The sequence below is a fragment of the Pangasianodon hypophthalmus genome, chromosome 4 (assembly GCF_027358585.1).
Source record: "Pangasianodon hypophthalmus isolate fPanHyp1 chromosome 4, fPanHyp1.pri, whole genome shotgun sequence".
Taxonomy (NCBI): domain Eukaryota; kingdom Metazoa; phylum Chordata; class Actinopteri; order Siluriformes; family Pangasiidae; genus Pangasianodon; species Pangasianodon hypophthalmus.
The window spans coordinates 30,690,442-30,715,889 of record NC_069713.1 but is presented as its reverse complement, the minus strand read 5'-3'; the positions used below and the strand labels follow the sequence as shown (position 1 = coordinate 30,715,889).

The window sequence follows — 25,448 nt, the reverse complement described above, 5'->3', positions numbered from 1 at the left end:
GCTTCTCAAAGGAGTGTTCAGGAGGAAAGCGTTCCTTGTTATTTGGAGGATCGCTGGTGACTGTCTTGCTCCTAAGCTCATTGAGGGCCATATTTTCTGAGCTCGGCTTTCCAATCTTCCTCCTCCTCCATAAAAGTGGTACGAAAGTTGGACGCCATAGTAGTGCACAGTGACTGCCCAATGCTTACATTATTGAATTATGATAATAAAATAAATCAGTAATATAATCATGTATATATATACACACACAAACACACATATATAGTGCAGTTCAATTAATAGCCAGTATGTGGCAGTGTGTGACTTAAAAGCACTACAAATACAGATTATGCAGCTCACCTCTAACCACTTGCACACAGTACATGTCATTATATACTATTATTTGTTTCAAATGATACCTACATTGTTGCTTTGGAGTAAAATTTCCATGTAATTCATACATCCTATCTGAATAATAAGTTACACGGATTTGAAAGAACGCCATCATGTACCCTGTGAAAGAAGAACTAATGTTTGAATTTTAGCTAAAAGGCTTGTTTTTATTTGCACTAACCCTATTTAAATTACATTTCCAATTAGTTTCCTGTTTATTATCTCTATTTTGTGTGAATATCATTCTACTTACCCCTTTGAGAAATGATCCAAATTTCTATGGCTTGTTTAATCGCTAGAACTTGTCTGCCATTTCAGCATATTTTAGTTCAGATGTCATTCCAAGAAAGAAAAAAGAAAAGAAAAGAATAATTATCCAGTACTTTGGAGTTTGAACCATACACGTCCCTGTTCAATGCCTAGAACTGAAGGAAAATGTTACCATTAAGTATAATCTCGGACTAAATAACCTTGTGACTGGGGAATCTTTTTAGTCAGACTTTGTTCTTGAATACTAATCAAAAACCTTACAGCCTTCTTTCAATCTGCATTAAAGTTTTTGGGGGAAAAAAAACCCCAATGCTTTTACCACAGGCAATGCACTCATGAGTCATCAAAACCTCTTTTCACAAAGAACACAGGAAAACCTGATGATCAAACTGAAAACGACTTTATCTAAAACCTGTACTATGACTCATTTTGCGCATATAGTACCTTAATGTTGTGCGGTTTATTTGGTGGAACCCGCTCAGTCAGGCCTCCTGCTGGGGAACCTTTCTTCTTATTACTCCATTCCCTGACACACACACCACTCACGAGGACTCTTCTGTTCCTTGCAAGGCATTTCTTAATTCCAGCGCCAGTTGGATTCCAAGGTCATGCCTTTGTCACGTCTTTTGATGCTTTGGGATCTCTTTATATTGCTCCTGATCAGCATTTTTAGTGGTAAGCGTGCATTCATTTTTTTAAAGCTGCCTTTGAGAGAACTTTATAATGTGTATGGGCATTTGTAATGAATTGACACACTAATGTCTAATGCGTGATGTTACCATGATGTTGTATAGTGGAAAATGATGCAACAGTTTGTTTTTTGTAAGGAATAAAACACTTGAGAGTATGCTGTTATAGGAATATATAGAGTTATGGTGATTATTTTCCAAGAACAGCATGCTCAGAAGTGTTTTATTTCTCTCATACCACAGCGATTCATCGACAATTCATCAATTTTTAATTTATTAAAGAATCACGCATTGTACCTTTTATCTGTTTATAGTTACATTTAATGTCTACAAGACAAGTTAGTTCCTCTTATCATTTACGTTACAGCTGCTGTAAACAGTCGTTCCCTTCTCAGCCTCTTTTTACTCTCTCTTGAAGTAAATAAGACAAAAAAAAAAAGTCATGTTTCCGAGAAACTGGAAAAGCGCAAGCTACTTTGTCAGCATGGTGGAAAGCCTATTAATTGTTAAAATTGTTAACTTATTAAAAGCCTATTAATTGTTACAAAGCGGTGACACTGGAGACTCCTTCCAAAATGTAAAATAAACCTTTCCTTAAAGAAATCTTCACCATATCAATGACTACCCATTTTTCTTCAATGACAAATGACAACAATTCATTTATTTTTAGGTTTCGATTATGCAGAGCATTCTTCATATGTGTACTATAGAAATGACTACACATTAAAAGGAGCTCTTTAATATAAATCTGTGATCTGAAATACAGCCAGCACTACAGTCAGAGCTGCTGTTGTATTAAATTAATCAACACTTTCAGACTGATCAGAATCGAGATTTCAACAGCGCTGTGGTAATTCATAATAATTCCTTCCTTCATTCATTGTTTTTCGAACTAGGCGATGGCCATAAAATGCATCAGGGACAACTTTGCAAGTCCACTTGCTCAGGTGAGACAGAATATTCAGACAAAAAGAAAAAGAAGATTCATAGCAGACTATTAGCGCACATTTAGTGTTTTTGTGGTTCGGTTTCAGTGTCATGGAATATGCAGAAGGGCCAGAGACATACTTATAGGTACAGCACCACCATCACCAGCTCCATGAAAGGACCCACATCAGGAGGAAGTCAACTAGCTTTCGACTGTGTGGTCGACATCGACGCACTTCCAGGGTGTCCAGACATGGTTTTACGAGTATGTATGAAGGATTTTTAGTAAAATAGTTTCCTCTATTGACAAGTCTTTAGATAGCTTTCATGTCTCTGATTGCAACCTTGTATTTAACTTTCTTAATAATCATGAACTGAAATATTGTAAGTCAGATTATTATCTGAATTTTGAGTAAATGTTGACTGATTTGTATTTATGTAGGCCTAATGCTTAACTAAAGGAAAAAATATCAATAACCAAAGTGAAATGTATGTATCTATTCAGAGTTGATTATGAATAAGTAATATCTAATAAGAATAAATTGAATAATCCTTGGCAAATACAGCTGGTCAGGAATTTAACCTTCTGTGTGTTTTACCACGATAAAGCTGCAACAACAAAACACACAATAAAACCTTCCTTTCAGCTAACAGTATATATATACTTATCACTAGCGTATGATTCATATTGTATGATCTGACATCTATATCAATTCTGAAATGCCTTTTCCTATTCATATCTCCTAAATTCTGTGCAAATTTTCTATTTAAAATGTAACTAATATGGAATAAAAACACATGGGCGTGTGCTGTTATAGGAAAGTAATGAACAATGGAGTGATGTGAATGTGAAGTGCAGTTACTGTTACCACCCCGAAGTTTATAATTACATGTAACAAACAAATTAGTTCTTGTTATCACTTATGTTATAGCAGCTACGTATCAACAGTCAACAAAAATGAGGTTGACAAACACGCAGCTTGTCGTGTTACTGAAAGAAACGCAAAGTGCAACATCCTGAGGTCTTTCCTGTTTCAGAAAACCTAATAGTCATCTGACTATTACAGTGCTTAAACTGGAGACTCCTTCCAAAAATGCAAATAAACGCAAAATCAACAAATACACACATTTTTAATCAGCTTATACTGTATGAAACATCCACCATACAAGTCCCAGTGTACGTTGTTACTATGGAAATGATAATGTTATAGAATGAGTGCATTAATATAAACTTTGATTTGACTTGCAGTCGAAATGGAACTACTGTCCAAGCTGCTGTTATAGAAAAGTAATCAACAAAAATTAATTCCGACCAATCAGAATCGAGCTCTTTAATAAAACGTAACTAGTCCTACTGTTTCATTCATATTATGTTGTGTATTTATCTCTTATTCATGCACTGTTTTCTGTATTATTGTATTTATAAAGCGTGTTAAACTTGAACTGAAGTTTAGTTGGTTCACTAGAGATTTGTGTGAAATTAAACGTCTTTTTTGGGTCATACGTTCTCTGTTCTCTTAATTATCCGTAGCTGAGAAATCCACAAATCAAGCAAAGCTCACCGAAAAAGGACAATTCTGTGCTACGCTTGAAAAACATAAGGTAAATCAGACTCAATGTCTTTATTTATTACGTTTTCTTTCATTTCTATATTATTCTTATAACATATTTTTGTAACTTCTTTATTTTCCTTCTTGCCTGACACTACAACACTTCTTCACGCAGCTGTAACTCTTTATTATTGTTGACACAGTGGTATAAATTGCGACTGCACTACGATATGAACTCCTTATTGTCAATATACAACTCTGGATCAGTTTGTGTATCCTCCAAATAGCTTCTCAGTTTCATCGCAGTCATTTCATCCTGAACGAGACGCTAACGGTCCATCTGGTGTTTTGGTTTTGGTAGAGAGGCGCTGGAGAAGAAGCCCCTGCGGTTCCTGCTTCAGGGGGGAAAGGTCACCGCCTTGTGCCCACAGGGAACCGAGCAGGTGTGGGCTCTCAACATCAAGAGAGCCATACTGAGCATGCTCCAGACCTCCCACTCCGGACGGGTCAGAGAGATTGTGAAAGAGGTGATGACCTTCTCAACAAGTACTCATATTTTTAAAAATAATAATAATAAAACAGGATTTTGAAGCTTTACTTCGTTATAGTGTATTCATAAATTGGTTGTAGATCGTCTGTAGCCAGTTGCACAAGTAGAATGGAAGCTCTAGTGTGTGGTATCCAGGTCTGAACATAAACATATTTCTTTGTATACTTTGGATTGTGTTTCTGATTCTGGCTGGTGATGGTGAAATATGTCAGTCTGATCTGATCTCTTTATGTGCTACCAGTTACGACTTACTTCAAAGCTCATTTTAACTCCTAACGAACAACTTACAATCAACTTTAGACCCTGAATTAGAGTAAAATGTACATTGAACTAGTGCTATACTTGGTCTTGGTAGTCGGTTTTAGATAAAAAAAACTTTGATTTGAAATGGTTTAAACTTGTAAAATTGATTAACTATCTCATCTTCACAGACCGATATATATGGGACATGTATCAGTTCCTACGAGCTGAAGGGCAATTCACTAGTGAAGACACGGCATCTGCAGCAGTGCCTCCAAGACAGAGTTTACGATTTTTGGCGGAATTCTGTCCCTCTAAAAGAAGACAGGGTACGGTGATGTGTTAAATATCCTAATATTGTATTCTAAGCACTCACAACAATCAGAGTTTGGCTTCGAAAATGATTATGATTGCACTATTCTCTTATCAGACAGTAAATGCCAGCCTCAAATGTACCCAGCATTATGGCGCAACCATGATGGACAAGGTGAACTGCACCGAGACGGTGGTACTTGTGCCCTTGTCAGGGTCACTAGATATGGCCCAGACCAGCACCGTCTCAACCCTGACTCTTTTGAGAACCCTGGATGGGATACAAATAGATTCAGGTAGAGTGAGAAGTCAAAAATGGGTTAATATGACAAAAATTTGTCATACGCTTGACGACCTATAGAGGAAAACTGAAAATTTTCCAATCTCTATCAGGGTTGCATGATGAAAGATACTTGACTGATTTGGAATTTGACATGGAAGCTGTGAACCCAAGCCAAAGAGGATCGCGCTCAGTTCAGGAGGTTTCAAGCACAGTGAGGAGGCTTTGCGCTCATTCAGCAGACGAGCAACAGGTCAGGTTCCAGTTTATTCCTCAGCATTTAACTTACTCTTACATGGTGTTTTAGGGTGCTTTCACATATTCAGCATTTAGTCCATTTAAATTGTGTTTTCCTGTTCTGTGCAATCAAACTCAGATGTGGACCAAAAACAACCAAAGTGGTCTAGGTCCGCTTTCAAGCATTTGATTGCAATGAGAAAGCGGTTTGACTGAATAAACCCAACTGCAGGAAGTGAACCAAATGTGCCGCATATATTTTGGGTGTGCTCTGTCCAAGCCAAAGGACAGAGCTGTAGTGTTGCTGCAGAAATGTCATGTATTCTGGATATTTGGTATGAAGAATAAAAAAGAAAGTATGTGCTGGACATGATGCACAAAATGTTTAGACTAGATGTTTATATAATTATCTAATTTATTGAGCACTAGTGATTTTCATGATAGCTACACAAAGTTGTCTACCTTTTTTCAATCCTAATATTTCTGACTAATGAATGAAGGAGTTTTACGAGTACATTTTCAGCAATAAAACCCTCAACCAAGATTTTTTTGCTTTTTGGTATTTCAGTTAAATATGTGTACTGTGAAATTAAACCAAACGAAATAGCAAATAAACAAAAAGCCTAAATTTTGCTCTGATTGGACTTCGCAAATAGACTAAATAGACTGCAAAAGTGCCCATAATGTTTTCAGGTTTTTCTTCTCTTTTTTTGTGCCTCAGCAATCAAATCTGTTTCTGAGTCTGGCCCTTCAGTTGAGAACTTTGACACTGCAGCAGCTAAATGATGTCTGGCAAGAGGTGTCCTTTAAATGCCTTGATGACTGGTCAGTCTTTCACAAAGTTCCTACTATGAAGTACTTAGTACTTAATCTGTCAGCTGATTAAACAAAGGCAATATTTGAAACTCATCACTGAGTGTGTTACAAAAATGCAGTTTTGACAATCTGATTTTGCTGGTTTTCATTATAGGCAGCCTTTGCTAGAGGCACTACCAGCGTGTGGCTCTGAACCATGCATCCAGTTCACAACAAACCTCATCCTCAACAAGGAGATTGGTCAAGATCATATCATCTCCTTCCTTAGTACCATCACATTTGCTTCGCATCCTACACCATCAATGATCAGCCATATCAGTGTGAGTTCTCGTACTGCTAATGAAGAAAATGCACTTGTTATCCAATATTACTTCATTTACCATCGATTTCCATTTCCTTCCTCAGGCTCTGTTGAAATTTCCTCTGATTCGTCCAAAGACTATACTTGCTGTTTCCTCACTTGTCCACCGCCTCTGCCAGAGGGAACGGACTCCATGTAGTCAGATCCCTGAGGTCCAACAGCTTGTGCAGGTTCTGAAGGAGGATCTGGGACAGAGCTGTGGACAGCAAGAACCCTTACCAATTACAGAGGTACAGTCATTAGAATGCTATATGCTGTGAGAAGGATGACATTGAATTAAATGATACCAGTGTTCATCTTTCTTCTTCAGCTGCTACATGTTTTGAAAGCAGTGGAGAACATAGGTCTGCCTGAATTCATCCCTCAATTGAAAATTTGTATTCACAACCACTCGGCACCTGGAGAGCTTCGATTAGCTGCTGTACAAGCCTTCAGACACATTCCCTGCCATAGAAAGGTATGTATCTCTATAGACCTTGTTTTGAACACGCCTAGTTTTTTTGCCTAGCTGTTTTCTCCCAGCTTAGTCATTTTGCCAATTCCCAACCCCAAGCTACCAAACAGGTAGCATGAAGGCTAAATGTTACCTCAACATATGAAACCACTGCATCTTTTTCGAATTGCTGCTCATGCTACATCACAGTGCAGCTAAACACACTAGATGGAAAGTGCTAACTGCCCTCTTCCGCATACATGAGCTCATAGACAGTCACGATTGGCTAGCATCACTTTGATTGACAGGGGAGAGAGAGTAATGACATCTCACACACCCAAAGAGCATGGCCAATTCTCCTCTCTTGGACTACCATCCATGAATGGCTGTGGCATTGTCTGGATTCAAACTCATGATTTCCCAAAAATAGATAATAAAAAAAATAATAATAATAATTGCAGCTGAGTTTGTTAAGCTGGTACACCATTTTGGTTAGCTAGTAAGTTATTTTTCAGTTTCCTTGTTACTTGACTAAATTGATTAATACATGTTCAAGATTATCTGATTGTCTTACTTGATACAATACCGAATTTGTAGCATTAATTCAGGAACTGTATCCATTTACCAGCACTTGCCAGCTAGCCAAGATGGTCTACCAGCTTGACCAGCTCAGCCTGTGTTTTGGCATAGCTGTTCAGACTGAGCTGTTGAATTCAACAACTTTCTATACAATGACAGAGGCAAAAATGTTGTTTGTCTCACTTTAGAGAGGAGTTCTTGCTTGGGCATACCAGCAACCTCAAGAAGATGTGGAGATTAGGATTGCTGCATATCAGCAGCTCATGTACTGTCCTGACCAGGAGGTGTTCAGGATCATAAAAGACACCTTAAGCAATGAGACTTCTACCCAAGGTATGAGTGGTCAGCAGGATCTTGGACAGGGGATTCAACTAAAATTTGTGAAGGTCCAGCTACATAAACCAAGTTTCAACTAACATGACTAAATTGTGTCAACACTTACCTATTAATGCTTAACCATTAGTGATTAGTTTGTGGCTATGAATAAGACACATGTACATTTGAAGTCGTTTTTTTGTTTCGCACTGGTGCTTACCAGTTTTGTCTTGTGTCATGAACTCTCTTTTAAACTTGAAGCAGAGAATAAATGCATACTTCTCTATCTAGTCGTCTTTAAACATTCTGTTTTCGTGGTTGATTTTTTTTTTCTTTTTTAACAAGCTCTGTCATCAGGTCACTGATCAGGCCAGAGCATGTGATTGGCTGCAACAGGTGATCTACAGAAGCTACATTGGTTAATGTTTAAAAAATGGAGTCTCTGAAATATGGACAGTATTTTTTACCTTGATCGGTTCTGTTACAGTATATTTTGAATACTTTTCTGGGACCAGATTCCAGATCTCAGTTTGCCAGTTGATGATCCTTCATCTAAGATATCTAAGACAAATATTTGTTGTAAATAAAGGTTCCTTTTGTATATTGTCTCATATTTTTCAAATTGTCTAATCTTGTTTAACATGAATAAATTCAGATACATATGGTCGGATTTCTGCTTTAGTTGGGTCTTTTGTCTGGAGCCACCTCTTCAACATCCAGAAAACAGAAGACCCTCTGAAGAGAGACCTAATGGAGTCATTGCCACATGACATCATCAGTAAAGATTTTGAGGCTGAACCATGGAAGTATTCATCACACATGGACTTTACAATGGATACTGGTATATTATGGTCCACTCTGTTGGCTATATGTGTATAGTTTTTGCAGGTAAATTACCATGTGTTGTGTTGTGACATTAATCTTTACTGGCTTGTACTCCCTTACATGTTTGAAAGGAGCGGCCATCCTCAATGTTGAGGGAGCTTTGGTTTTCTCCCCAGTGTCCTTTCTGCCACGTTCTGCAATGGCCAATCTGACAGCTTACATCTTGGGAAGATCATTTAATATTTTAGAGGTAGCAAAATAATATATGTATATATACTTTTAAATAATGTATTGCATCATTGTACTGATGGATAGCATTGTGAAACTCATATGTTGTGCTCAGGTTTCTTTCAGGATGGAAAATGCAGAACCTTTTCTCTGGAGCATGTTTGAAGGTCAGCATGCTTCCACTAATAAAAGTACTGAAGATCAAAGACTATCTACATCAAATGGGAAGAAGAAGCAGAAAAGAAATGAGGACAGGTGGTCTAGCCAACAAGAAAGTGCAACTCAGAATGAAGACTGCAAGTTCAACATCTTGAGTCCTCTCAAAGCTAAGGTGAGGAATAGGTGTGTGATGATTTGTTGATTGTTTTTAGCCACACATCAGGAATGACTAGGTTTTTGGTTTAAGTTCACAGGAAAGAGGAAAAGCCACAATGAGTTTCAGTGTTGGATTAACGTGAAGATGTTTGGTAATGACCTCACCTTCATGACCTGCGATGAACTGCTTGGCAAATTGAGAGAGCTGTCACTTAGTGTAGCTGGCTTCACTGTGAAGCTTCTGAAGGTGAGAAAAGACTTTCCAAGCTTACATAATTTCATTTCAACAATGAATTTTGATGAGTACCTTCTGCATCTTAGGGTCAGGAGGTTAAGGTAAACCAAAGGGCAATTGTGCTGGCAGAAGAACTGGTCTTACCATCACTTTCAGGGTTGCCAATCAAGCTGAACATCAACATGTCCTCTTTCTACTCGCTCTGGATGAAGGGCAGTGTTAACTTTAAGGACTGGTCTCAGTTCTCCTTGGCTGGTTATGTTAAACCAAAGTAAGCTCTTAGTCTTTCTAGGTTCTAATGTATTTCCAAAGTTGTCTGAGTTGGGATGACAAGCCTATTCTTCTTTTTTGTGGTTGTCCTTTCAACCAGGACATTTGTTGGCATCTCAGCAAGAATGGGAGTAGATGGAGCTTTTGGTCGAGTTGGACTGGAGTGGGTCATCCAAGTCAGAACATCCACCAGCTTGGACGGAGGCATATATGTGCACAATGGACAAAGTCTGAAGATGGTTCTTAACACACCTGACGATGTTATGGATATTTTGTCCTTTAGGTCTGAAATTTTCTATCAGAAGAATGTAAAAAAAAAATTGGATAATCTGTAGTAGACCACTAATGCCTTTCTTGAAACAGTTTCAGAATGTATTGCATAAGTGGAGAAAGTAGAGAGGAGCTCACACCAAGGAACCTCAAAGAGAAGACTACCTGTTCTCCCAAAACATGTACTCATAACAATTTTACAAAATCAGTTACAAGAGATTACCTTTTCCTAAAATGAAATACAGTAAATTAGTTGTTTCCACCTGGTCCAGGGTCAAAGATGCTTGGATGGCAATTATGCACTGATGTCACTTACCCAGTTCTGCTGATGGGAAAAGTTTTTCCCCCTCCTGGTCCAATGATCTTTATTTTGAGGCTCCAAAAACTGGACAGAGTCCTTCAAAAGTACCTTTTAGAAGCAGCTTATGCCTTTGTTCCTCAGGTAGGCTTTTCAGCATATCTATTGCTGAAGAATCAATTAAATATTTCCTCTCAAGTTGTACTTGTAATTGCCTTTGTTTTTTTTATTTCCCAGCAAAACTCCTGGATCCCACGTGAAGCCAACCTCCTCATCTTCCTTGGAACCCCACAATCCACTATCCCCCGAGATGTATCTTTGGACTTTAGTCTCAGTCCTCAGAGGCTAATTCTGAAAATTGTTCACCCTCTGAAAACCATTCTCATTCAAGGTTACTCATAGATGTGTAAATTAAAAACATAGCAGTTTACATTGTATATATGTTTTTTTTTTCTGTATTATCTGCATAGATTCTTATGCACCATGGTTCTACCAGTATGCTATAACTTCTCATCTTGTTTTCTTATCCACAGGGCAATTTGATGAACAGAATGGTCAGAAGTCAGGAAGAGCTGAAATACTAATAGATGACAAATACCATTATTACTTAAAGGTAATAAAATTTGTTGTTCAAAGCAGGACAATGTACAGCATAGCATTAGAGGAAAACCTTTATATGTAATATATTGTATATGTATCATCTATTCCTCCTGTACTTCAGGGATTGATAGAGACTCTGAGTCTTCCGTCAGAAAAGAAAACACAATATCACCTGGAGGCCAAGTTTGCAGCAGATGGGCATCCAGTCATACTCTCTGTTAATGTCACACATGGGCTCAACAGGAAGATCAATGTCTCTGCTAAGTTGAAAAATGTCTTCATTAAGGATGCTTCCTTTTCAGGCAAGACCTTTATTTTTGGCCAACATTAGATGTCTCATGTTATGCACACATACACATGAGTATACACTTAGAAAATAACGTTCCAGCTAGCACTAGGAAACAAGGAAACCCCTTAAAGGCTCTATGTAGAACCCTACAGAGACAGCTTCACTTTTAGAAAATGACCATAAAAAAAGACTAGAAGCTATTGTACCATTGGAGACTCAAAGAGAGATAGGATCCACTTTCATGAGATTTCTTCAAAGGATTTTCTGACAAATCAATGAAGTTGACCAGGCAATCGCAGTTCCGATGATGAGCAGTAGCAAATACAGGCACGAGTGCAATCTAAAGATCAAAGGCAATGGCAAAGGTCATAAGAACAGAAGGCAGTCAGGAAGAATAACTTTCAGAACTTATTCAACACTGAATGATTGGCAAGACTTTGCAATAACACAGAAGAATGCATGAGTTTATATACACATGACCCAGGACATACAGTAAATGAAGGAACTAAATTAGTACTCAGGAGATGATGAACCTTGCTAGGGACGGGTAGCATTCAGAGTTGCTGTGACAGCTAGAACTCTTAACTGTCTAAGGAACCATTGAAGAGCACTGTAACTACGCCATCAAGTTTTAATTCCAATATATTCTTAAGCAAAGCATATAGTGGATCAAAAGTTCTATCTAACTTCATCCACAGTGCAGGTGGAGCGGAGGCAGGACGACGGCAAGAGGCAGTATTCAGTAGATGCAGGGCTCCTGTTGCCTTACTTACTTAGCACCAGGATCTTTGGACTACTTGAACACAGGGGGCTGGAGTGGACCTCTGGCTTAAAGATCAGATATGGGGTGCAAGGTTAGAGAGCTAATCTTTCAACATTGCTTCTTAAAACAAGTAGAGAGAAGATGATCAACTGATTTTATGTTTTCTCTAGAGGACTCAGAAAATATGCAAGAGTGCCACATGTCTCAGAACTTGAGACATGAGGTCAAGCCAGTTGAGAAGTACTATGGCACGTCAGTAGAGCATGAGCTCCAGTGTTCCCACATCGCATTCATCAACCACAGGGTAACATTATTGTATTATATCTCAAGGTTATATCACAAGCTGAATATGAATGGTCACATTGTAACTGTGTTGTTCTGAATTACAGATTCAGATCCAACATGAAAGGAACCCCGTTCATATCCAGTCTTCACTTGACCTGAGCTATGGCAATCACTGGAACCAGGGTAGCAACAAACAAAGAGTCCTCTTGAGTCAGTCCCTCAGGAACCAGTCTGGACAGAATCTCAAAAGTTATGCTGTGGAGGTGAAGCCTTTTGATATCTGGCATATTTTGTTGTACCGTACAGCTCCAAGGTCCTTTGATTAATCCTGACCTCAGGATGTCTGTGTGGAGTTTCTGTACCTGTTCTCCTAGTATCCACTTGGTTTTCCTCCAGGCTTTGTTTTTTCCCCTTTCAAAAACCACGCCAGTAGGTGAAATTGGCTATGCTAAATTGCCCCTTGGTTTGAATGAATGTTTAAGCCTATTCCAGTGTATCTGGGATAGGCTCCAGATCCGCTACAACCCTGGCCAGAATAAATTAATATTTATTGTCACATGTCCATATTAAAGTGATATCTCTATTTAGAATTAGTATGCCCAATAGTTGTCTTCAGTTCTAATGACATGGCTGAGTAAGCTGGCTAAGTTGAAATCTTCATATTTCAGTTTAGCTTACGAATCCCAGACAAAGGACTGAATTGCAGGACTCAGTTCCTGTACTCCCACCAGAAAAGAAGGCAGTCTGAGATGAGCACCCATCTGAAGGTCAATTATAATGACCAGATTCCCCTAGTGGCTGGGCTTCATTGGAAAGATTTGTCTGCAAAAGCCACATTACGGAAATGGGAAGGTACTTGTCCATTATAGAGCTTAAAGAGTTCCACATTCATGGTATACATATATCAAGATGTTCTTCTTCACTGCTTCTAACTGCAGGGTCCTTAAACATGGACACACCTTGGCTGTATGTGTACACGGCTCACAAGTTATCTCAACTCCAGCATGGCACAACCCAACTCACTTCTGAAATTACAACCCGCAAGTTGGTTGCCATTCGCAATTTGGTGCTGGATGGCCTCTACAGGGAAAGGGGGAGAGACAGAGAGGGACACTTATACTTATTCACACCAACAGTCACCTATATAAAGGTAATCATGGTCATGTTATAGTGTATTACAATATTCTGCATCTTACTGAACACAGATTGTTAGGAATACAGATAGTCCCAGGACACATTCACTTATGTGTGTTTGCTTTGGTCCAGGTTGGTGGCTATGTCATAGCGGGGAAACGTAGAGTTAACGCCTCATGTTCCATCAGCACAGCATGGATGCCAAACTTAAGAGGTGAGATTTCACTGGGGAATGGAAAAGAGTTGAAGACTCTGGATATGAGCACCAGCTTTGGTAAGCAGGACTTCAACATCTCCGCAAGCCTCAACATTGTGGATAAGGTACAGAAACTACTCAAACCACAAAAAAAAGGGGGACCATGCTAACTGAGGCACTACACCCTTTTTTGAGTAATGACATCTACGTTTGGTAATTCTTATTTCAGAAACTGAAGAAGAAATTCTTGATGATGACTATGACTCTGTCAGACCTAAACAGTTCTTATCTTGAGCTGGATATTGGAGGTAGAGTGGAAGAAATGAGGAAGGACATGAACTTGTATCAAAAACGATGGGTTCTGCACTTCAGGTATTCTCTTTTTTATGGTATCATGGCTTGAATATTTATTTCTGATGATGAGATTATACTGTGAAAGCAATAAAAGAAACAATGATGGAGATGTTACTGCTTAAATTTAGATTCAAACTGCTACTTTTGTCTGTATTCCTTTCAACAGGCAGCCATTTAAGTTCCTCCCACGAAGTCTCCACCTCCAGAAGACATTCACCATTGATCTGTACAAGGGAATCTACATTCTCGAGTCAAAGCTGCTGCTCAGTGACAACAGGAAAGCGATTCATGTCCTGACTTTTGGATTTCAACCCCAGCAATTTCAACCATATGTATGTTCTAGCTATCCATCCTTTCAGATTTGTGGGTTTTTCTTTTTAAAATTATGATTATGCAGGAATATTTGCTCTTAAGACAATACCTGCAGTATCTTAATAAGCATTTTTCAGATTATTATAAGATAATTTTGTAATAATCATACAAATCTTTAGAATTATTGGCTGAAAATCTTGTTGAAGTTGGTCCTTGAAGACATTGTTCTTTGTCTTAGGTGTGTTCCTCCCTGATTAATTCTTTTAACTTGGAAAATGTCCCACAAGACTTGGAGATTTGCGTTAGTATCCACAAAAACCAGGTAGGCCAAAGAACTAAACATCATTCCATATCAAGAAAGTAACAATAGTTCAAGAACATCTCGGCTACAAAGAATTAGATACCATTACAACTGTATATTTTATTCATTTCAATCTTGAAATTGATTTATTCTATTAGCAAATCATTTTGCCTGCATCTAGAAATAAACCCTTGATTTAAGTAGGAGATTTTATCCATTCATGGTTACATTTAATGTTCGCAAAGCAGGTTAATTCCTAGAGTATATCCTGCGTTCCTAGAGAAGTATTACATAAAATTGCCTAAACTCAATATATTTTTTGCACTGTGTTACTTATGAAATCATATGAATATAATCTAACATTGTTTTTAGACTATGCGAGTGCTGCAGGGGAGGATGCTAATCGCTAAAAAGGAGATGGCGCTGGTTCTCGGTCAGGTCCAACTTTATGAAGGTGAAGGTTCTTCTCAGCAAGGTGTTACAATCAAAGTCAACCTCACTCAGTTGCTACAGGTAAATCAATATGCCATATCTTCTTCTTTATTATGTGTCTTTGAGCTAATATTTATTATAACTAGTTAACATTTTATTGTTAGCTATTAGTGTGCTAGCTGAAATAAACTGTTGTTGCTAACTTTGATTTTGTATTTTATAGATTAAATCCTATCTCTTTACTTAAGTTCTTCACATAATTTCTTACTTCAAACATGATGATATTAAGGGCATTCTAATGACTTACTAATGGCATTTCTTAAATTTTAAATGAATAATTTACTTTTTATCAATAATCTGGGTTACAGGGTTGTACTTTCAAAATGAAAAAGTCACCAATCAACATCACAGTATTGTCGTAAATTAAGAAAAAAGAATGAGTTCTTCTTAGTAATTTTCTTCTTCCCATGTTCTTCAGGAATTTCAGATGATGCAACTTCCTGTTGAACATGTGACTTGAGGAATATTTCAAGCATTTAATAGGAGTGACTGTGTTCTTTTAACAGAGTTGAGTGAATGTTGTAGGGCACTATAATGTACATTTTTCATAACCTATAATAGATGATGGAAAAGAATGTTCATGAGATATTAAACGTATTCATGAATTCATGCAAAAAAAAAATGCTTTTTGAAGTATTTTAGTGATTATACTGTATTTCAAGGTGACGTGTAACTACAGTATATTGAACTTGATAACTTTTTATTAATGTTATTAAAGTTGTGAAGGAGTATCTACAGTATGTTTACTTTATATACATATTTGTAAATATAATATCAGTGGAACACAAATGGCCGCTCAATCATAGAATCACCATGCTGACGTCTGCTATTTCCATTACAGATGAAAATTCCCTCCTTGGTAACTTTTGACGGTGACTTGATGAGAAGTTACAGGACGAGTAAAGAATTTAAATACATCACCAAAGGGAATTTGGTCATCGAAGATAAGGACTATGATGTAAAAACCTACACTTTACTAGCTAAAAATGCTAACAGTATCATTTTCAATCATATCTAATGATATCAATATATAGAGATTCATACATAGGTGAATATGTGATGCCTTTCATTATCCTAATGACACAATAAAATGCTTATGGTAATGTTAATGAAAATTTGTTTTCAGGCACATTTAACATTAGAGAAGACTCCTTCTGGAAATATCAGCAGTTCTGTATATCTGCGGTCTGATGGCAAAATAAATGCTATGCTAGATGTTTCTCTAGCTAATGCTATACGAAAGGGTATTCACACAGTCAACTTCAACTTTAGCTTTCAGCAAATTTTATTTCCACCGGTCATAGCAGACCTCCACCTTCATCTGAGGACAAACTCTTCTTCAGACAGGTAATTTATTATACATTTCGCCTCGACGGATTGATTTCTTGATACTAGTCCTTGCACCATTTAACACTATATTTGCTTTTCTCTCAGTTGCTATGTTTTGTGTGCACTGAGAAAGAGTGACCAGATGTTTCAGGCTCGGCTGAGCACAGCTCTAGCGCAAAACCCTGGACTCAGGTTGTCTCTTGTAGGGGACTTGAATGTATCGCTGTCTGGCGTTTCAGTCCTGCCGCGTATCTCCAGATTAGCAGGGCTGCTGGATCAGGCAAAGGGTCTGACTGAGGGTAGGCCACAACACTCATTAAGTGTAACTATAAACGGATAAACAGTATGACGTGCCATTTAGAAAGTGGTATAATAGGAATAAAACACTTCAGGACGTGTTGTTACAGTAAAATAATCAACTTTGGAGTGGAAATGCATCACACCACTCCGTCACAGCCCATGATCACCACCCAAGCATTTTATACCTTACTTAATCCAGATCACTGCTGCTTTGTGCTTGTGTTCTCCAGGACACCTGACATTAACAGCAGACCATGCTGTATATCGTATGGAGATGAGACACGAGAACTCTAGGTTTAAAGAGGACATGAACGGGTCTGAAAGTGTCTGGATTTGTGTCCTGGCTCAGGAGCAGTCACTCTGCATGAACATTAGCAGGACCTTTATACAGCATGGCCAGAATGCTCTCCATGCTCAACTCATTCACTCATTTCCTTGGCTGCTCTCAGCAGGTACACTCACATCCATCTTTTTTGCTATTTTATATTCAGATGTTGAGTGTGTACAGTGGGGCAGATGGGGGTTGATCTTTTTTTTTTTTTAACAACTTTGACTATAGTCCACTGCGCTCAAGGGCAAATTGATTGAAGAGTAGAAACGTCACTCTTACACTCTTACACATTGGTATTAAATGTGTAGCATATTTTGTACGCTTCCATTGGTTCAGGACTCCCGTTTACCACCAGTGCAGTCGTGGATGTGAAGCGGAGTGAAAGTGGTCTGTCTGCTGAGCTTGCACTTCATGCTGGAACCCAAGAGCTGAAGCTCACACTGCACAGAAGACTGCACAACTCTACAGAAATTGCTGGGCACATACTGGTTAGTGCTCCTTTCAGTATCTCACCACAATTTCAGTGGTATTTTTTGATAATGTGGTTCATTTTTTCTGTTGGTTCAGTTGGTACATGGTGGTACTGACTGTCTATATTTAACATCAACATCCCTCATTTGTTAAGGGATTAACGAGCGTAACTTTAGTGGCTCTTTGCTAGACCTTTGTGCTCTGGGTCAGTTGGTTCCATTGTTATTTGAAGGAAATGCCTCTGATTCCATGCTCATCTCCTACAAAGAAGACAAACTGAATGGACATACGGCTTGTTTTAACAGGTGAACTGCATGGGGAGGATCGGCCTGGACCACCTGCTGAGCTACTGCTACTCAGAGGCGCTGGATCAGTCGCTGCGAGTATGGACGGTTTCTCTGGCTAGTTGAAGTGGAGATCTGAAGACTGTGTGTGTGTACTGCTATAATATATTAACCCATTCTTTATGCAAATAGATGGAGATACAGGCTAATCTGTCAGATTCCATCCATATTCTGCCAGTAAACCAAGGAACCTTGTCATTGCTACTCAAGATCCTGGGACACCACCTAACGTCCAGGTTCAGTATAACAATCTCATGGTGCAAAATATCCAAAGTTATCATCACTGAATATACTTACTATTGTCTTTTCTTTAATCCTAGCACTGGCCTGATGGTTAATGTTCACCACAACATCTCTTCTCTACAACCTTATCTCCCATTTGGGTTTGACACCAAATCACAGGTATAGCAAAACCTGGAATCTATAATTTTTTTTTTGCTGGTTTACTAAAAGTTTGAATGTGTCAAACTTGATAACGCCCAAAACTAACAAGGCCTGCAGAGGGCCGAATCTTTCAAATAAGCAAAATAACATGCTGTTTTGTGTGCGTGCCTTAATGAATATGCAATTTGGGTAGAAACTTATCACAGATTCATCCTCTCAGCATGATTTGTGCAGTTTTTGTTGAGTTGATGTGCTTTTGTTTATATTCCCAAGTGCCTTTGTTTTGTCTTCCTGTCTCCATCCTTGTCCTGTCATTGGTTTGCTACCTAAATGTGTTCACCTGTTCTGTGTTTGGTCCTTGATTAGTTTATATATTTATAACTGAAACCTACTGTTTCTTTCTCTCATTGTGAAGTTTTATCAGGCATTCATGTCATTAAATCTATTCCTTAGTGACTTAGTTTCTAATTCAGTGTGTAGCATTTCCTGGTTCTTGACTCTCTGCTTGTGCTCTGTCCCAGTTTGGATTTCTGACAATGTTTCATGGATTGCTCTTATAATAAATTTTCACACTTCATTCACCACATGTTACAAAATCTTTAAGTGCAATACCTATACAAGTTTGCATGCCTATTAACCGCATTCACAATTTGTCAGATTTCCGTATGCAAATTACTGTAGCATTCTTTATGTGGTATCTTTGTAAATCAGTGCCTTAGCGTGTTCTGACTTGTATCTATCCAGGCCACTGATATCATGCTTTTGCCTTCATACAGCTGAATCGATCATCTTCTTCAATTAAGGCAGCAGCAGAGTTAGTGATAGACAATCATGTGATGCGTTTTAAAGGACAGGCTTCACAGACAAAGCTTGGATTCAAGCAGGTGTTCGAGTTTTACCACTCTTTACCTCAGGTACAAATGAAATTTTCAAGCGTTATGTTTAATATTGTGGAACATCCATGAAAATCAAGTTACATTATAACAGCTATAAAAAGTCGTTCCCTGTCCAGCCTCTCTTTTTTTATCTCTTTCTTGAAGTTAATAAATAAATGTTACAGAGGTATTGCCAAGCGCAAACTCTTCTGTGCTCAAGTCATGTAGATGAAATGAAAACTCTCTCTTTCTTGATTACTTTATTTCTATTTCTGTACAGCTCATGTCAGTGCCCAGAAGTCTTTTAGTAAAGACAGGGTATGCTGGGCGCAACGGATCACACGTCCTCACACACCACACCCAGTGGATGGATGAAAACTCACCTGCACCTACAGGGTTACAACAATGGAACTCGAGACAGATAGGTACCAGTGCTATTATTGACTAAGGAATAAAACACTGCTGTTATAGAAAAGTGATCAATGGCGGGGTGGTGTGATGTGACCTGATGCAGAGCGGAGTTGCTTATTTTCCAATAACAGCACATCCTGAAGTGTTTTATTCCTCTTATACCATACCAGTTTCTAAAACAGAAGGCTTATAGGTTCATTTTTTGGTCCTTTCTGTAATAAATCTCATTTTTCTCAGATGAGTTTGGGCCTGAGTCCCGGGGGTGGGAGCTGGAAGTGAGGCTTGAGAATGAAACTCAGAGCAAACGGGGCAACATTCTCATTGATTGGGATCTGACTGGAGCACAGGAGCAGGTAGGAAGTGGCCTGAGATGACTTACATCTCTTCTCAGGCGTGACCTTTTTCTAAAATATGCATTTCTGCTTCCCTAAATTCTTTTCGCAGTGAACGCAAGCACAACTGACTGTTGTATATCAAATTTACTGTGTGTGTGCAGATACGAGCTACAGGTTCTTGGAACTCTGCAGGCAGACAGACCGAGGCCATGCTCGAGCTCAAACAACCTTTTACATCCACTCTCTCCCACTTACACCTGCAAGTGCTCTCACATAACCACGCACAGCAACAAGGACATGGCAGGAACAATCAGGTACACATTACACACACACACACACACACACACACACACACACACACACTCATATCCTGCTCAGGTTGATTCACAGAAACCTTGCATGAGTAATGTATCATTCTCAATAGATCCATCTGTCCTGGGACCATGGGACACCCATGAATGTCTCTGTGACGGTTAGTAACCGGAGCCATGAGAACTTCAGCATGACGCAGGCTTGTGTTTCTGTGTCACCTGGACAGGTAAATCATGCTTCCTTTTGCAATAACATAACAATGAAACATTAATACAGATCACTTTTTAGTCTTACTGTCCACCAGAGGGCACTGATTTAGTGTTTTAGGTGCGTCTTCGTGCATGAACATACAAAACAGACTGGTGTTCTGTCTAAAGGGTCATCATAAGGTTATGAATTTAAACACCTCTGCTTCCAGAAAGCCACCGTTCCACTCACGAACATGGCCTTTAATCCCAAACCTCTCATCCAAATGCACTGTAGATTGTCTGCCAAACGAATTTGTAAAAAAAATTAAATAATAATAATTTAAAAAATCTTATTTAGAAGTGGAAGTTGAAATGATCCTTGAGTCAAAGTTAAAAACTGCTCAAGTGTAACTCAGATATTTAAAAGTAAAAAGAGAACGATTCTAACTGAAATTAAAAGTCAAGCCATGTTTGTTTCTTTATTTGCTTGGTTGTTTATTTTAACATATTTCACACCTCAAATACAAAAAGTCCATATTAAAAGTTATGAAGGCTAAAGTTAATATTTATGAAGGATTAGCATTTATATATATATTTTTTTTTTAATGACTTCATTAATACGAAATTGAACAGTGTTATCAATACCAAGTCGATATTTATTTTTACGCAGGTAATAAAACACTTGGCGCATGCTGTTATAGGAAAATAATCAACAATGGGGTGGTGTGATGTGGACGGACATGAAGCGGAGTTACTGATACCACCAAAAAGTTGATTATTCTTTTAATAACAGGACGTCCTGAAGTTTTATTCCTGTTATACAACAGTAATTTGCCAACTTTTGCCAACTATTTATATGTTAATGAATGGCGTAATTTTTTTTTTTAGCCATTTATAGTTACAAGTCATGTTGTGGAACATCAACAAGTTTGTTCTTGTTATCATTTACATTATAGCAGATATAAACGGTCATTTATATAAACACTCAGCCTCTTCTCTCTCTCTCTCTCTCTCTCTCTCTCTCTCGCTCATGAAGTTAATAAGACAAAAAAATTCTGCTTGTCTTGTTGCATAGAAACTATAAAAGGAAAACTTACAGCTTCACCTCTGACTGTTACGCAGCACTGACACTGGAGACTCCTTCCATAAATGAACATCTCCTGACAGAAAACATAACCATATCAATAGTTACACGTTTTTAATCCGTTTATACGACAACACAAGTCCCTGTGCAAGTTGTTACTATAGAAATGAGAATGTATTAGAGATCGTGCATTAATATAAATTAATCAACATTTCCTGACCAATCTGTTTCGACTACACACTTTACGTTGATACTACTGATAATATTTTAAACCTCAGACTTCCCTAGCAACAACTGTTTCAGTAAAATTAAAAAGGAACATTGATCCCATTTATCATGGACTAGATGCTGCAGGCATTTCATAAACCTGAAATGCCCTTAGATGGAATTTTTCTGACCAATAAATAAATAAATAATGGGCGGATTTTTTTTTTTTTTTTTTTTTTGGGATCATGAACAATGTTTCTGACCAACAAGAATTATGTTCGGATTATTTTAAGCCTGTAGGCTATTTTAACCCTGAAATACGTCTAGGATGATTTCTGTGGAAAATAAACAGGGATTTGACCAAAATATTTTTTTTTTAGTGACTGCAGATTTTGTAACAATGAATTTCAGATGCGGTCAGTTCTCCCTCTTGTGGAGGCCCACGGCTGCGTCTCGATGGCACTGGAAGGGAAATTTTCCTACTCTCAAAGCGCAGAACTCAAGTGGGGTGACAAGAGAATTAAGCAAAGCATGAAATATCAGGTAATTACACCACAAATAGAACATTTGCTAATAATAATACTAATAATAACAATATAACAAGAATAAGAATATAATATCTTTAATCCCCCAGATGATTCCTCAATTATTCATCTTATTATTCAATACTTACAGTGAAACTAATTGAAATCTGAATAATGGATGTCCAACTATTACCAAAGTTATTGCATTAATTACTGAGTTATGGTTATATGTACTTATTAAATAGTCAAATTAAACATTAAAATTAAATAGTCAAATAAGTATTAGACTGTTTAATTGGTCCCTTGAACTGAACCAAATGTTGGTGGAATGATCACGAATAAAAAGATCAAAAGCTCTAATAAAGAGACAAAATGTTATTGTACACATTTAAATAATGGTCATGAAATAAATATGCGTGGAGTTCAGATTTATTTTATAGTTAAAGGAGTCCCTGGCTATAAAACATTTGAGCTTTAAGAGAATAGCCACAAAAAAAGATCTTATTAAATAAATACCACGTACAATTCACATCTGGAAAGGGAAATGTCACGGTCATATTCATGTGGTGTTAATGTGAAGGTGGTGATGATCTGATGATCTGAATCCTCTACCACATCCTTCTCATGTCCAGGAAGTTTCAGGAAGCTACATTGTCTCTGTGGTTGGCTCTTGCTGTACTGAAACTTAAAAAAATTCACCTACACTATCATCTACACTTTCTGTGCTAAATAACAGGAGCCTGAAAATCTGATTGCCTCTGCCAGGAGGTAAAGACTTGGATAGATTGTTCAGCAAACAAACACACCCCAAACAAACATCCAGATCAACCCAAGTAATCACAGGAACACACAATCAGTTTTGCAATGCCCATCTCTGCCTCTGGATTTGAACCCTGTTGAAAACCTGTGGATTGATTTCAAGTGCAAACACAAATAAAAATATAAAAGAACTTGAAACGTTCTACAGGAAGTAGGTTCCGAGATCATTTACGGAAAGAGGCTCCATCTCTCCAAGGTTCATCATTTAGCATTTTATGAATGGAGTGGAATGATTAAATAAATAAATAACTATACAATGTCCCGTGATGTTTCTTTTCAAAGTCTCACCCATTGCATGTATATTGATGTTTGCTCATTTTCACGAAAGGTGTCAGGATTAGACTTTAGGCTCCTAACACAGTGTTGTCTATTTGTAGTAAGTGAAGCTGATGTTTCTGGGGCAACTGGCTTGCTGCTAGTAGACAAGTTGATGGCCTGGATGATGGAAAAGCATCATTAACGTTGGTGTGTGTGTATTTTCACGCTCTATTAAACAGAAAGCTGACAGAGGAATGCACACTGTCCAGATGGAAACTTCAGCCCAGAACATCTCGCCTGGCCCATGTTCTTCTCATACACTCCTGGCTCAGATACACTCTAACCTCAAAGACGTCCTGGAACACCATAGCCTTCTGGGGCTCTGTCCTCCACAACCAGTGAGAACACACACGTCTTTATTGTATTAACTCTGTGTGTGTGTGTGTGTGTGTGTGTGTGTGTGTGTGTGTGTGCATGGTGTGAATGTGTATGTCCATAAAGGCCTGGCACTTACCGGGGCCATAATTACTTACAGCACATCTGTATTTCTCTCACAGCTTATCTGAACACAATGTTATTTCCACGATGGCTGTGTTTAGAACAGGTTACCTTAATTAGCATAAGAAATAAACACTTATGACAATTTGCCAACACTGTTTTTTTCCCCATTAATGAACGACACATCATAATTTATCACTTACAGCTTTGTAGCAGCTGTAAACTGATGTTTCCTCACAGCCTTTCTTTTCTCTCTCTCTTGAAGTTAATAAGAAAAAAACCCTGCAGCATATCATGTTCAGCTTTGTCCAGAAGACTTTCCCATGTATTTTAATCCATTTATGTGAAGTATCAACCATAAAAAATCGTTGTGAATTAGCTGTTACCATGGAAACCATAACATATTTTTAAATAACAGTCCAAGCTGCTGTAATACAAAATTAATCAACACCTTCTGGCCAATCAGAATCCAGAATTCCTTCAAGTCACTTCATAGCTTAAGGACTGCTCCATTTTTTTTTCCCAATCCATACATTTATTTGAGTTTTTTTTTGCAATACAAGGCATGGTTGAATTTTTTTCCACAGGCTCTGTCTTGGTCCGGTTCTCACCGAGTGAACTCGGGGAAGGACTTGCTGTACAGCCGCACCAGTGTGTCACTATCTGGTCAGACCCAGCAGAGCGCATTTGTTTTTGCGCTCAGGAACACCAGCAGCGCCCAACGCAGCCACTACTCCCTGCTCACTGAGGTCCTCTTCCCACCATTTGAATACCATAAATACACTACAGTCAAGTCATACAATACAGTCAAAGCTGCTGTTATAGAAAATGAATCGACACTTTTGACCAATCAGATTCCATATATCAATAGTACTGTCGTATAAAATGTATTATTGTTATTATATTTGAATTTTGGAGGTTTGGAAAGGATGAATTGTGTGTTGCAGTGGAAGATTGGAAACTGGAGCGTTGAGTTGGGAGGAAGTGTACACTCCGCAAGCAGGAATTCAGCGCTGCAGGTTCAGGCGAAACTCGACCATAGTGAGCTCGTCTGGCTGCAGACCACACTGGGAAAACGGTGTTTACAAGCTGCTGCTGGATATGACAGTGGTCAGAATTAAAAGCTTCTTTTTTTCATTCTATATGAGCTGATTATGCAAGCATAGAGCCCTCTTCAATCTCCGTCTTCACCCAGATTCATCTGATGACCTCCGGATGACTCTCTGCTTGGAGGGAAACCATTGGCTAACCTTTAAGACCCAAAGAGGAGGCAACGGCATTGAGAATGAGACATTAGCGCTGATCTCCATGGGACTGGTCGATCGCGGGCTCGTCTTTCGCGCAAAGGGATGTGAGGCGTGCTTAGCAGCAACAGAGGTGAGGTGAAAAGTAGATATATGTCCATATGGTCATATATCTGCCACATTCCACGATTCCTCTGAGCTGCTGATTTCCTATCTCGGCAGGCACGGCTGCAGCAGTTAGCCACACACATGAAGCGGAAGCTGCTGCAGAGGGTCCAAAGGCTGCACCATCTTCTTCTGGAGTTCAGGAGACAGGTTAGAGGAGGACGGAGGTGTATGATAAGTGGTCAAGATTTATTACATTTCTCGAACGCTTTTATTGTGTATGTAATGATTACAACCCACATTTTGTGCTCACTTATGGAAATAGATGCTT

General features: G+C 38.4%; 1 protein-coding gene across 1 annotated transcript in view; it reads left to right on the top strand.

Moving 5' to 3' along the window:
• The first annotated feature begins 1,183 nt into the window (after positions 1-1,183).
• LOC113539879 (uncharacterized) overlaps positions 1,184-25,448 on the top strand; it is a 36,752-nt gene continuing 12,487 nt past the window's right edge. Inside the window, exons 1-53 of the mRNA XM_026935978.3 lie at positions 1,184-1,317; positions 2,228-2,278; positions 2,366-2,523; positions 3,790-3,860; positions 4,170-4,335; positions 4,790-4,927; positions 5,029-5,206; positions 5,304-5,443; positions 6,149-6,252; positions 6,398-6,563; positions 6,649-6,834; positions 6,915-7,061; positions 7,805-7,949; positions 8,614-8,772; positions 8,888-9,006; positions 9,100-9,315; positions 9,391-9,546; positions 9,621-9,805; positions 9,905-10,087; positions 10,168-10,256; positions 10,347-10,516; positions 10,610-10,763; positions 10,906-10,985; positions 11,094-11,274; positions 11,960-12,115; positions 12,195-12,328; positions 12,414-12,572; positions 12,978-13,161; positions 13,248-13,459; positions 13,576-13,764; positions 13,869-14,011; positions 14,160-14,325; positions 14,544-14,627; positions 14,979-15,119; positions 15,940-16,056; positions 16,225-16,445; positions 16,533-16,726; positions 16,958-17,179; positions 17,395-17,546; positions 17,835-17,912; positions 18,006-18,109; positions 18,194-18,275; positions 19,034-19,171; positions 19,413-19,557; positions 19,781-19,896; positions 20,040-20,192; positions 20,303-20,416; positions 22,081-22,212; positions 23,510-23,668; positions 24,356-24,517; positions 24,716-24,878; positions 24,964-25,145; positions 25,235-25,327. Coding sequence (XP_026791779.3) covers positions 1,251-1,317; positions 2,228-2,278; positions 2,366-2,523; positions 3,790-3,860; positions 4,170-4,335; positions 4,790-4,927; positions 5,029-5,206; positions 5,304-5,443; positions 6,149-6,252; positions 6,398-6,563; positions 6,649-6,834; positions 6,915-7,061; positions 7,805-7,949; positions 8,614-8,772; positions 8,888-9,006; positions 9,100-9,315; positions 9,391-9,546; positions 9,621-9,805; positions 9,905-10,087; positions 10,168-10,256; positions 10,347-10,516; positions 10,610-10,763; positions 10,906-10,985; positions 11,094-11,274; positions 11,960-12,115; positions 12,195-12,328; positions 12,414-12,572; positions 12,978-13,161; positions 13,248-13,459; positions 13,576-13,764; positions 13,869-14,011; positions 14,160-14,325; positions 14,544-14,627; positions 14,979-15,119; positions 15,940-16,056; positions 16,225-16,445; positions 16,533-16,726; positions 16,958-17,179; positions 17,395-17,546; positions 17,835-17,912; positions 18,006-18,109; positions 18,194-18,275; positions 19,034-19,171; positions 19,413-19,557; positions 19,781-19,896; positions 20,040-20,192; positions 20,303-20,416; positions 22,081-22,212; positions 23,510-23,668; positions 24,356-24,517; positions 24,716-24,878; positions 24,964-25,145; positions 25,235-25,327 — 7,704 coding nt within the window. The 5' untranslated portion in view covers positions 1,184-1,250. The remainder of the gene's footprint in view (positions 1,318-2,227; positions 2,279-2,365; positions 2,524-3,789; positions 3,861-4,169; positions 4,336-4,789; positions 4,928-5,028; positions 5,207-5,303; positions 5,444-6,148; positions 6,253-6,397; positions 6,564-6,648; positions 6,835-6,914; positions 7,062-7,804; positions 7,950-8,613; positions 8,773-8,887; positions 9,007-9,099; positions 9,316-9,390; positions 9,547-9,620; positions 9,806-9,904; positions 10,088-10,167; positions 10,257-10,346; positions 10,517-10,609; positions 10,764-10,905; positions 10,986-11,093; positions 11,275-11,959; positions 12,116-12,194; positions 12,329-12,413; positions 12,573-12,977; positions 13,162-13,247; positions 13,460-13,575; positions 13,765-13,868; positions 14,012-14,159; positions 14,326-14,543; positions 14,628-14,978; positions 15,120-15,939; positions 16,057-16,224; positions 16,446-16,532; positions 16,727-16,957; positions 17,180-17,394; positions 17,547-17,834; positions 17,913-18,005; positions 18,110-18,193; positions 18,276-19,033; positions 19,172-19,412; positions 19,558-19,780; positions 19,897-20,039; positions 20,193-20,302; positions 20,417-22,080; positions 22,213-23,509; positions 23,669-24,355; positions 24,518-24,715; positions 24,879-24,963; positions 25,146-25,234; positions 25,328-25,448) is intronic.